A 12,334-nucleotide genomic window follows, 5' to 3' on the forward strand; every position below is an offset into this window, starting at 1 on the left:
GGTTGCCCCGGTTCGGACCAGTTCTACAGCACTGGTAAAACCGGTGGGAGGCTCTGCCCACTGACCCGAAAATCATCAAAAGTGATCTGTGCATGCACAGAAGAGAGCAGACGCACAGGCATGATGCGAACCGGTAGTAAAGGTAAGTAGAACCCACCCCTGTACTGTATGTATGTGAAATCTCTTTGGAATCATTATCCTTCAAGCAATAAGACATCTGCAAATTGTCAAATAGATGGAACCTTTAATCAATCTGTGTGTTGTGTCTTGCCCGCTCTCACAGCAGCCGAGGCCTTCTTATCTGCTCCCGAACACGGAGGAATGTATGCCTCCCGGCCCCAGTCCTGGCTCCATGCCCAAGCAGGCTGCAGAGGAGGGAGCACCCCCCCGGCCCCAGCCCTGGCTCCATGCCCAGGCAAATGGAGCAGCTAGACCCCTCCCCCTCCTCCACAGCATGTGAGCCTGAGGAAAGTTTATTCCCAACAGCTGCTGATTGGTGTGACCCTCGCATCAGAAGGCTGGATAGGCGGAGGCAACAGAAGGAAGGGAGGGGCAGGCCTTAATGAGTGCTGAGTCATGGAGCCACACCCCATGGCCTATATAAAGGATCTGCTTTCTGGCAGTCTCTGAGTCAGGCAAAAGTCGAACTTATCTTGCTGAAGTCACTTACTGGTCTCCTGCCTGCTCTGAGGACTTTGCTAGGACTTTGGGCAGAGCTGCAGAGGCAAGCCTGATTCGGATTTCCCTGACCCAGACGTCAGCGGAGGAGTGGGACACGACACTGTTCCTGATGAAAGTATGGGTTCCTGAATCCCTCTTCTTCTCTTTAACTGTCATCTTCTCCAATGGAGAACGCTTCCTAGCTTTGCCAGCTGTGATTGGATCTAAATGCAGAAGCCACTTCCACTGCAGGACGACTTATGATGACCATACTGTATCAGAACTTTCTGGATTTGATGGTGGTTGAAGCCTTGATGGCAACAACAATACATTTCATAGCACCTTAAAAACAGGTTTATTGGGGTACAATCTTTCATTAATTGAATAGCATACTCCATAACTTCAATCTTTTTTTTAAATTTGCATTTATATCCCGCCCTTCTCCGAAGACTCAAGGCGGCTTACACTATGTCAAGCAATAGTCTTCATCCATTTGTATATTATATACAAAGTCAACTTTTATTGCCCCCAACAATCTGGGTCCTCATTTTACCTACCTTATAAAAGATGGAAGGCTGAGTCAACCTTGGGCCAGGTGGGACTAGAACCTGCAGTAATTGCAAGCAGCTGCTGTTAATAACAGACTGTCTTAACAGTCTGAGCCACTCAGAGGCCCTTTACAGGATCTTCATAGGATTATTGATGGGTTTTGCTGTATCCAACAATACTTCAATTTACTGGGTTTATAGCAGGTTCTTGCTCTGGATCCGTCTGCAATGCGCTGTATAGATGATTTGAGAAATGCTTCTATTTTTTTAAAACTCCTTTTTTTGGGGAGGCCACAGTTGTGTTGTGATTACTGTCCCTCTTAAGCAAAGACCAGTTTCTATATAGTATGTTTGTGCACAGCTGTTCTTACGTTTCTGCTAATTTGTCTTTTAGGGAGAAAGTGAGGGTGAGAAACTTATTCCAGATTTGCAAACCATAAAGGGTAATTCTGAAAGGAAATTGTCACAATTCTAGGAGGCAGAGTATAGGCACTTAGATGTGCTGAGCACAGGCAAACAATGGTATCTTTCAGCCCTTCCAGAGCTTGAGTGACAAGACTCAATGTGTCAAAAACTAAATTTGAGTATGGCAGTGAAAGAATTAAAGGCAAAATAGCTAGGGGGAAAAACTGGGGTACCTCTTTCCTTTGGCACCCTAAGAACATGCTTATTTTCCTGAATGATTCATACAAGGCAGTTGGTACCTTCATTATAAAAAGGAGCAATGAACAAAACTCATATCTCAGCATTACAATACAAATTGCACCCCTTATGCGTTTCTGTGTGACCTCCTGATGCAAGTATGAAAGGGAAGCACTTACATGATCATATCATGATGCACATTTCGTTTTGATGTCGTGATTAGGAACAAATGTCATTAGAACAGAAACTTGAGAAAAGCATCTGGGATAATCCTATCAATAAAATCAAAGTTGACCTCAGAGCTTTTTTGTCCCCTGCAGTGGGAAACAACAGTTGCATTAAAAATATAAAACTAAAATAGATTTCTTAAAGCACTGTTTGTTGAACAAGCTACAGTAGCACCGTTTGCATATAATGCACAGCTATAATGGACTGGTTCATATGTCATGTTAAACCAAAACCAAACCACATTGATTTAATGTTATGAGTGAATGGTGACTTGGATAATATAATGCCTCAATGAAAAGTAGCCTCTAAAGACTTACCTGTCGTAAAATTCATTAAATATACACACCAGGATTCTAAAGTAGTGAAGCCATTTAATAATTTTGATGAGAAGCCAGCCTCTATCACATGCAGCATTCTTCTTTTATCTTTTTTGGTTTTTTGTGGCATAAAAATGGTTTTGCATCTCCATTAAGCATAAAGGCCAGAAAGGCAGTGCAGATGAGCAGGCATAGTAATTGCTAGAATTGGGCTTTATTTTGGGAGGGTATGACTTTCCATTGAACTTGGTTAGTTCTGCTATTCAAAATTCATCTGACCTTTCTGATAAGTATTGCTTATCAGCTCTAGCCTCACAGTAAATTGATGAGGTAGGTTGCTGTGTTCTGATGGGAAAGGAAAGGAAAGGGGAAAGGAGAGGAAGGAAGGAAGGAAATCAATGGGTAGAGAGATGTGAGTATATGTGTGTTTGTTTATGACAGAGATAGAAATCAGACAGACATCTATTGATTGGATAGGGATGGGCCTTTTTCGGGGAAGAAGACAAGCAACCAAGAGATATTTTAGTATTGCCTTTAAACATAGTAATAAGAACCTTTGATACTGAAAGCCTGTCCTATCACATTCAACTGACTATTCTTCTAGTGCTTCTAATATGAATTAAGACAATGAAAACTACTAAAAAGATGGCAGGAAGGCAGCAATCATGCTCAAAAGAAGGCAGTTTCTGTCACTCACTCATCCTCTGCATGCGCATACACCCGTGCGCAAGCATACACACACACACACACACACACACAACCACACACAACCACACATACACACATAGAGAGGCTTTGAGTCCCTTTATGCTGCTCAAGCAACCCACTTCTCATTTTCAAAGGACCAAATCCTGCAACATATTCCTGCTGTTCTTGCAGTGGTGTCCCCGGCTGTAGAAAAATGGTACCGGTAAGTCACTTCTGAAAATGTTGCCAAGAAAACTGCGGAGACTTGTCCTTAGAGTCAAGGTCGACTTGATGGCCCACATACCCAAAGGTAGATGCAGTTCCAGCTCTCAACATCAGGGTGCGCAGTTCATTGGTCTTTTCACCCTGGCTGATGACCGAGAGAGCATTTCTTCAGATAGATGCTGGCTCTTTTTTTTTTCCTCATCAGATACTGCTCAGCTTTACAAGAAAATTCAAAATCCCTGGAAGTAAAAACTCTTCAAAGGTTTGGCCTTGTCAAATCCATCGGCACAACTTCCACCGTTAAGCATCAGTTCCCCCAAGTGTCTGCTGTACCTCCGCTTAAAGGGTCATCCGGTGCCTACACAACACGTAGAGAGAAAAGCACGCCAAGAGCACAGCTCCAGTGAGCTCGGCTGGTGCCACTAAAAGGTCCCTCCTTACGAAGCAGCCTTCTTATCGCCAGGAACATGCAAGAAGAGGGAAGTGACTAGGTTGAAACGGGAACGTGGCCATCACTGTCTCCACTCCAGCTAGTGACCCAGTCTTTCTTGGTGATGGTGCCTGTCTTCTCCTCATGAAAAAGCTGGCGCTCCTGGCGGGGAATCTTGATTGCATGGTACTGGGGTAGCTTGGCTTTCTCATAGTGGGCACGTTTGAAGAAGCCAAGCTGGAAGAGAGGAAGCCATTTTGTGAATTCAATGAGGTTAGCATTGCCCTCCATTACCACATGAATGCTAGGAGATGGGTTCTTGAGTTCGGCTGTTAAGCCATAAGCTCCACCCATCCACTGCTATAGGTTAACTCCAGCACCTATTCACACTTCACCAAGTGGGATGGAAACGCTCAATGCATGCCATGCATTTAGAACAGGGGCTTCCAACCTCTGGGAGAAGTCCACAAGTCTTAAAGTTGCCAAGGTTGGAGACCCCTGATTTAGAACATAGAGCTTTTGGGACCCTCAAGTTGTGTTGGGATTTCAACTGTCACAAACCTCTGTCAACTTCTGGAAAAATTCTGAGAACAGAAATTCAATACACTGGAGGGGGAAGCGGGTGGGTTATTTTTCGCACTAAGAAAAATAAGGAACAGATGTATATTGTCCTGCCCTCAAAAAAAAAAATTGGACAAGCTTCCAGCCACCTTCATCAAAACAATGAGAAGAAATGGGCAGATGTTTTACTGCTCTAAATTATCTACATATAGGTTCCCTAGGGGACGCGGTGGCTCAGTGGCTAAGACACTGAGCTTGTCAATTGAAAGGTTGGCAGTTCAACGGTTCGAATCCCTAGTGCTGCCGTGTAACAGGGTGAGCTCCCGTTATTTGTCCCAGCTTCTGCCAACCTAGCAATTCGAAAGCACATAAAAAATGCAAGTAGAAAAATAGGGACCACCTTTGGTGGGAAGGTAACAGTATTCCGTGCGCCTTTGGCATTTAGTTGTGCCGGCCACATGACCACGGAGACGTCGTCAAACAGCGCTGGCTCTTCAGCTTTGAAATGGAGATGAGCACCGCCCCCTAGAGTCAGGAACAACTAGCGCATATGTGCGAGGGGAACCTTTACCTTTACCTTATGTGCCCTATCTAAAAGTAAGAGTACTTGCATTCTAACCTCAATCCTTCTAATAAATATTATTAGATGGGTTTTTTTAAAAATCAGATTTCCAGTTTGGACTGCAAATAAGGGAGGGTGACTTTAAGGGATGAGTGTAGAAGACCGATTTATTACCAAGCTCTCTGACACATGGATAGATAGAAGGCTTCATTCACTGTAAACATATCCTTTTGCAATGATATTCAGATCCCCTCTGGTATGCTCTCCTAGCCCCAAACTAGATGCTGAATCCCATATCCCAGTTTTTGTATTTTAGTGTATACTTCATTAATAACTAAATTATGGGGGGAAATAATTCTTTCCTCCCCAACAGGGTCCTGTAGTCCTTAAGAAAAATCAGCCAGATCAAACAGACATCATTTTACAGATGGTGGCAAGAATGCAGATAGAACTGGATTAGATGAAAATTAAATTATTAGAGTTGCCCCCATCCACTGGAAACATTTGAATGTATCCTTATATACCAGGGGTCTCCAATCTTGGCAACTTTAAGACTTGTGGACTTCAACCCCCAGAGTTCCTCAGCCAGCATTCTGGGGGTTGAAGTCCACAAGTCTTAAAGTTGCCAAGGTTGGAGACCCCTGGTATATACTGTCAATGTTCATAGGCATCTTTCATGTTCTTTCTCACCATGCAATAACTCAAGATTTGAGGGGCCTTGGGTAAGATGCCCTCAGAAGGCCCTGTATTGTGTCAATAAAGCTCTTCCTTGCTACAGTTTATAGCTACACATTTTTTTTTATTTTTATTTTTTGTTTACATTTATACCCCGCCCTTCTCCGAAGACTCAGGGCGGCTTACAGTGTATAAGGCTCATTCTATTTGTATATAGAATAGTCTCATTCTATTTGTATATTTTTTTACAAAGTCAACTTATTGCCCCCCCAACAATCTGGGTCCTCATTTTACCTACCTTATAAAGGATGGAAGGCTGAGTCAACCTTGGGCCAGGCTCGAACCTGCAGTAATTGCAGGCTTTGTGTTCTTAATAACAGGCTGTTCTTAATAACAGGCCTTACCAGCCTGCGCCATTCACCGGCCATTTGTTCTTTAGCCCTATTCAGAACGGTTTCAGCTAAAGCCCCAATCCATTAGTCTTGCTCCACCATCTATCCAGCCCCAAAAGTATATTCTTTAACGTGACTTATGTACAAGCAGTGGCGTAATACTAACGTTAACACCAAACAAGCAATCAGGCAATAAACAACACTCTAATCAAAGAACTACCAGTTCAGACAAACAAACAGCAGATAGGCAACAACTCAATCAAGAGAAAACCTTACCCCTCCCACTAACACTGACAGCAAGCTACTGTATATAAAGATAGAACAAAACCCACTCTCTTCTACACTGAAGATGTTAGCCAGGTAATGAAACAGCTGCACAAAAACAATCAAGCTGAGTGAGCACCGAGGACTCCACAGTTCAACCCTGAGCTACAAATTGGGTATGTCTAGTTTAATGAAAAGAAGGACTAGGCATGACATGATATAGCAATGTTCCAATAGCTAAGTGGTTGTCATAAAGAAGAGGAAGGTCAATTTATTTTCCAAAGCACCTGAAGGCAGGACAAGAAGCAATGGATGGAAACTAATCCAGGAGAGAAGCAACCCAGAACTAAGGAAGAATTTGTTGATCGTGAGAACAATTAATCAGAGGAACGACTTGCCTCCAGAAGTTGTGGGTGCTCCAACACTGGAAGGTTTTAAGAAGAGACTGGACAACCATTTGTCTGAATTGGTATAGGGTTTCCTGCCTGAACAGGGGGTTGGACTAGAAGACCTCCAAGGTCCCTTCTGTTATTCTGTTAAATATTCTCTTCTATTGGAACTAATGTTCTTCATGCTTCATAAGTACACCTTTCACGCCCCCAAATAGATTCAGAATTACGTTGTGCATATACACATCTTGCCAATGCCTGTAAAGTTTGTAGGCTTTGCCATCTATTCATAATGCCTTTAATAACCCACGTGTTATTGTATTGCATTCAATATTGAATTACATCGTGTTACACGATGTAACACAACTGTGAGTTGCAACTGTGTGACCTTTAATATTTTTGCATCCCACAGAGCACATGCAGACAAGGACTGTAAACCCTCATATCTGTTAGTTAGGATCTGCCAAGTCTTGTAGGCATGCTTCCACATATGCTTGGGGGCACAGAAAACGGGATTGCTGTTTGTGAACACAACATGCACTAGTACTCTTAGGGGGCTTGTAGGAACCACATTCCATTACTTGCTATTTCTGGGTCATCGGTGCTCTCACACACTCCAATACACATACAGGGGGAGGGGTCAGTTAGGTAGGTGAGACCAGGCATTACCACTAGGCCTCCATGGCCTGCCTGTCTGCATCAGATGGCTGTATCGCCAGCCGGGCCCGATAATAGTTTGTGGAGTATTTGGAAACCTGGCTGGTCCGCTTGAAGAAGCCACACTGGGAATTGGGAGAAGTAGGAATAGTATTAGCAGGCTTGCTCTGCTTCTGCTCCTCAAGATGAAGCCATCCTTTAAACGCCCATCAGAGTCCATTCAAGCAGACACCATCTCCCCATCAAATTCCAAAAGGGACTTTTCAGACTCAACAGATACTTCTTTCCCTAGCACAGGGGTCTCCAACCTTGGCAACTTTACGACTTGTGGACTTCAACTCCCAGAATTCCTCAGCCAGCATGCGCTGGCTGAGGAATTCTGGGAGTTGAAGTCCACAAGTCGTAAAGTTGCCAAGGTTGGAGACCTCTGTGCTCTAGCAGATACTGTGAATCCTAGCAGATCTAGTGCAATTGTTCTGGAAGGATGTAATCACTGGAACATTTCAGCTACAATAAATGGCCTCTCCGGAATGGATTGTTACAGTAGAAATAATCACGATGAAATAGAGGATACTGTTAGGCCGCAATTATGGTGGCTTCGGGATATAATAAAACTTGGAACTATCAGCTCGACTGGAATGACACAGAAGCACTTAAAATGCATGCATTCATGTACGTTTGTAGATAAAATTTGCCTTGGTATCAAGGCTGTACAGGGATAAGAGGCCCCCTCAGTAGCCACCACTGGCTCTTCCTCTGGCCAGCTCACCTTCCATAAGATGGAGACTAACAGGCCCAGGACTAGGATTCCAGCTAGTACTGCAATGAGGATAATCCACCAGGGCACACCTCGTGTCAAGGCCACAACAGGATCCAAGTAGACAGTCACTGGAATCTGGGGAATAGAAATTGCAGAAAGTGAGAGAGCAAATCCGAAACATTCAAGAGGGAATACAGGTTACACTGCTGTTAATGAAATAGCCGTTAACAGTTTCTGTTCTGCTTTTACATACGAAATCTCATCGCTCATTGAAGAGGTTGATTTGGTCACCTTCGCTTTTGGCCTCAGAGCCCCTTTCTTGTTCTTTTAATGGGCAACAATGGCTTGTGAGGCCTTCTCCAAAATCTGGCACTTAATGATTTTAGTAACATCTCTCTCAGAGGTAGGATTCACTTACCTTCCCTACCGATTTGCAAATGTGAGCACGCATGCATGCGCACGGCCTTCCACACGTGCTCTTTGCTCACGCATTATGTTGTGCCTCGTCCTCCCTCCTCTCCTCAGCCGGGCCCCTCCCATCTCCTCCCGGGCCTGCTATCAGACTCCGAGTCTGATAATGAAAATGAACGGCCTGTCATGCCTCCAGCCCCTGGCCCTGGCCCCATGCCCAGACAGGATGTCAGGAATGAACAAACAAACCTCACTCATACGGTGTGTGTTCCTTTGGCTCAGCCATCAGAGGAAGTCAGCCACGGATTGGAATTACTCGGGCCTACTCCTTCTGACCCCTCCCTTTCTCAAACAGCAGAAGACAATTCAAAGTGGGAGGATCCTCGCTTCCGGAGATCTGAGAGGCGACGCCAGCAGAAGGAAGGGAGGGGCAGGCCTGGATAAATGCTGAGTCATGGAGCCACACCCCACAGCCTATATAAAGGACCTGCTTTTGGCATTCCAACTTTGAGTCAAGCAAAGTCTCCTCTAGTTTGCTGAAGTCACAACTTGGACTCCTGCCTGCCCTGAGAAACATTGGAGGACTTTGGCAAAGCTGCAGAGGCTTCGTTCCCATGCCTGATACGGAATTCCTAGAACCGGTCATCGGAGGGGGTGGGGGACACGACACATTACATCCAGGCGGGTAGGCGGAGCCTCCCACAGTTGCCACTACCAGTTCGCCAGAACCGGCTGAATCCCACCTCTGATCTCTCTCTTTCCTAATTCAGAAGCAGTAGGTGATTCAGTAAGGAAGGAAATGGACCCCATAAACGTTTTGTGGCTTGGTCCCCTCCAGATGTGTGTTACTTCAGTTTCCATGAGCTTTAGTCAGCATACTGTTTTACCCTATAAGCTGGAAATGATCAAAATGGAAGTCCAAGACATTTGGAGGACAACAGGCTGGGCAAAATGATGCTAAAGAGCTGCAATTCTTGTTTATATTACGCAAGGAAAACACAAAGGGGAAAGGAGTTATGGTAAGGCTACACCACCTGGGTCGTGGCATCTCTTAGGACCAGGTTGCGAATAGTGGAGCTCACTGAGATGTTGGCACGAACAATCACCTCCACTGATGTCATATGAGCAAATTCCTAGGAGGAAAAGGAACAGGGTTCAGCATCGTCATAGTTCAGCAGTCTCTTAGTTATAGTTATAACATCGAGTTATAACATCACAAAGACTGTATCACTTGCTATGTGATATGGAGTTTACAACTCCATTGACTTCGACATGACCTGTGTTTAACACACAAAATCATCTATTGCAATATCCTTCCTATAAAAGACTTCTTCAGCTTCAATCGCAATATTACAAGAGCAAAAAATAGATTCAAGCTAAATGTCAACCGCTTCAAACTTGATTGCAGAAAATATGACTTCTGTAACAGAGTTGTTAATGCTTGGAACTCATTACCTGACTCCATAGTCTCTACTCAAAATCCCAAAATCTTCAACCAAAAACTGTCTACTATTGACCTCACCCCATTCCTAAGAGGACTATAAGGGGCGTGCATAAGAGCACAATAGTGCCTACCGTTCCTGTCCTATTGTTCCCTTCATTATATCAAACTAATATAGTTGATGCATATTTTTTTTACATATATATATAACCAAAGACCTATATATATATATATATATATATATATATATATATATATATATATATATATATATATATATATATATATATATATATATATATGTGTGTGTGTGTGTGTGTTTTCTGAGGTTTTCACGGGTGTTTGTATATAGGTCTTTGGTTGTTCGGGTTTTCTCCCGTGTTTTCTGAGGTTTTCACGGGTGTTTGTATATAGGTCTTTGGTTGTTCGGGTTTTCTCCCGTGTAAAATTGGAAGTGTCTTGGCTCGTCATCTTCAGGCTTCAGCTTCGTGCTTCTGGGAGCAATGTGTGATCGCAGCTGTTTCTTCCTTTTAACTGCTAGTGGGGGTTTGAACTGATTGGGTGGGAGCTTGGCTGTGCTCTGATTGGATGGGTTTTTTTCTGTGCTCTGATTGGCTGGGGGTGTGTCCTGTGTTGGTGGGGGCTTGGTTGTGCTCAGTCTGGTCTGTGCTGCAGGGGGATTTGAGCTGGTGAGCTGCATAGCTGTTGTTTGGCTTTGTGGTCGTGCTACATCTTCATAGTGGGTCTGCTGCATGAATGGATTGGAGAAGCCAGACCGCAGCTGCAACATTAGCCATTTCAAACCCCTCCAATCCATTCATGCAGCAGGCCCACTATGAAGATGTAGCACGACCACAAAGCAAAACAACAGCTATGCAGCACACCAGCTCAAATCCCCCTGCAGCACAGACCAGACTGAGCACAACCAAGCCCCCACCAACACAGGACACACCCCCAGCCAATCAGAGCACAGAAAACCCCATCCAATCAGAGCACAGCCAAGCTCCCACCCAATCAGTTCAAACCCCACTAGCAGTTAAAAGGAAGAAACAGCTGCGATCACACATTGCTCCCAGAAGCACGGTTGAAGCCTGAAGATGACGAATGAGACTTCGTCGAAACGTCGCCAAGACACTTCCAATTTTACACGGAGAAAACCCAACAACCAAAGACCTATATATATATATATATATATATATATATATATATATATATATATATATATATATATATATATATATATATATATATGTATATGTATGTATGTATGTATATATATATATATATGTATGTATGTATATATATATATAAATATATATATGTTTTATCTATGGCAATTGTTTGTGTATATTGTTGTGACAAAAAGAAATAAAACCCTGGGGTTGAGGACTGCAAGCCACAGTGCTAACACTGCTACAGCAGCTCCCATAAAGGTATTGTAGAGAGCTATCGATGATTCATTTTCCCATCAGTAGATATTGGGTGGGAGAGAAAAAGACACTGGGAAATAAACCCACTGTACCACCACTTGAAATTATCATGCATTAAGTCAGCGACAGCAGTGCTTCCTAGTTTTGCTGCTGACGCTCAATAAAGCTCGGTCACAGAGCACCCAAAATATGCTAATTATATGTTAAAACATGTTTTTCTTCCAACTCAAGAACAGGACAACTGTCTGTAAGGAAATGCCCTTTGGGTCTATCCGTTTACATATGATTCTGTGTTCTTCTAACATCCAACAGGGGGAGTCACACTAACCTCCAGGAAGGTGCTGTTCCAGAGACGGGCCCAGATGGTGAGCACAGCTGAACGCTCAAAACTGTAGAGGGGGCATTTGTATAGCAGACATCGAGCAGTGCCCAACACACAGTCCTGAAGCAGGAGGGGGAAAAAAATGTGACTGAGGATATTAGAGTCAGGACGGGAAAGAATCTCTGACAATCTCATCTACAGCAGAGATATCCCATTATGGCACTCTTTTCTATAAAGAAAACTTCACTGGAATAGCTTTGCAGTGCGGACCCTCCCTCTTTCTTGATTCTTTCTGACTGTAATCACAATAGCTTGTTTATTAGCCCACGATTCACTTGATGCAGGGGGTGGCCCACCTGGAGCCCTTTGGACCGCATTTTGGCTACGATTTCTGAAAGTTGATAAGATAATTGCCTGTTCGAACGTAGGTAACAGATGGAGATGCCAGGGTAAGTCAAAATTAGGCAGATTTGGACACATACATTCCCATTCTCCTTTTTTATTTTCCAAAAAAAAAAAGTTTATCAAAATACAATATATAAAATACAAAAAGAAAATAAGGGGAAAATAAAGGAGGGAAAAGGGAAGGGGAAAGTGTAGGGCAGAAGTGAAAAAGAAAGGAAAAGTTGACTCCCGACTCCTTTTGGTGCAGTAGGAGGAGGTAATAGGTTAAAACCTCAACTTATTGCTTTTATGTAATAATATAAACTAGCCATTTCTGTTACAATACATT

The 12,334-nt window shown here is 43.5% G+C and overlaps 1 protein-coding gene across 12 annotated transcripts in view; it reads right to left on the bottom strand.

Moving 5' to 3' along the window:
- Positions 1-2,429: 2,429 nt before the first annotated feature.
- Positions 2,430-12,334, bottom strand: part of ITGA7 (integrin subunit alpha 7) — a 72,504-nt gene continuing 62,599 nt past the window's right edge. For 10 of the 12 annotated variants that reach the window (XM_058166946.1, XM_058166945.1, XM_058166952.1 and 7 more), the window contains 4 exons: positions 11,608-11,721; positions 9,443-9,541; positions 8,007-8,132; positions 2,430-3,974 (listed from right to left, as the gene is read on the bottom strand). In XM_058166946.1, coding sequence (XP_058022929.1) covers positions 3,795-3,974; positions 8,007-8,132; positions 9,443-9,541; positions 11,608-11,721 — 519 coding nt within the window. In that variant the 3' untranslated portion in view covers positions 2,430-3,794. Of the gene's footprint in view, positions 3,975-7,249; positions 7,363-8,006; positions 8,133-9,442; positions 9,542-11,607; positions 11,722-12,334 lie in introns of all 12 variants that reach the window. The other 2 variants (XM_058166957.1, XM_058166947.1) reach the window with 1 other exon arrangement.

This window comes from Ahaetulla prasina, chromosome 2 (assembly GCF_028640845.1).
Source record: "Ahaetulla prasina isolate Xishuangbanna chromosome 2, ASM2864084v1, whole genome shotgun sequence".
Lineage (NCBI taxonomy): Eukaryota > Metazoa > Chordata > Lepidosauria > Squamata > Colubridae > Ahaetulla > Ahaetulla prasina.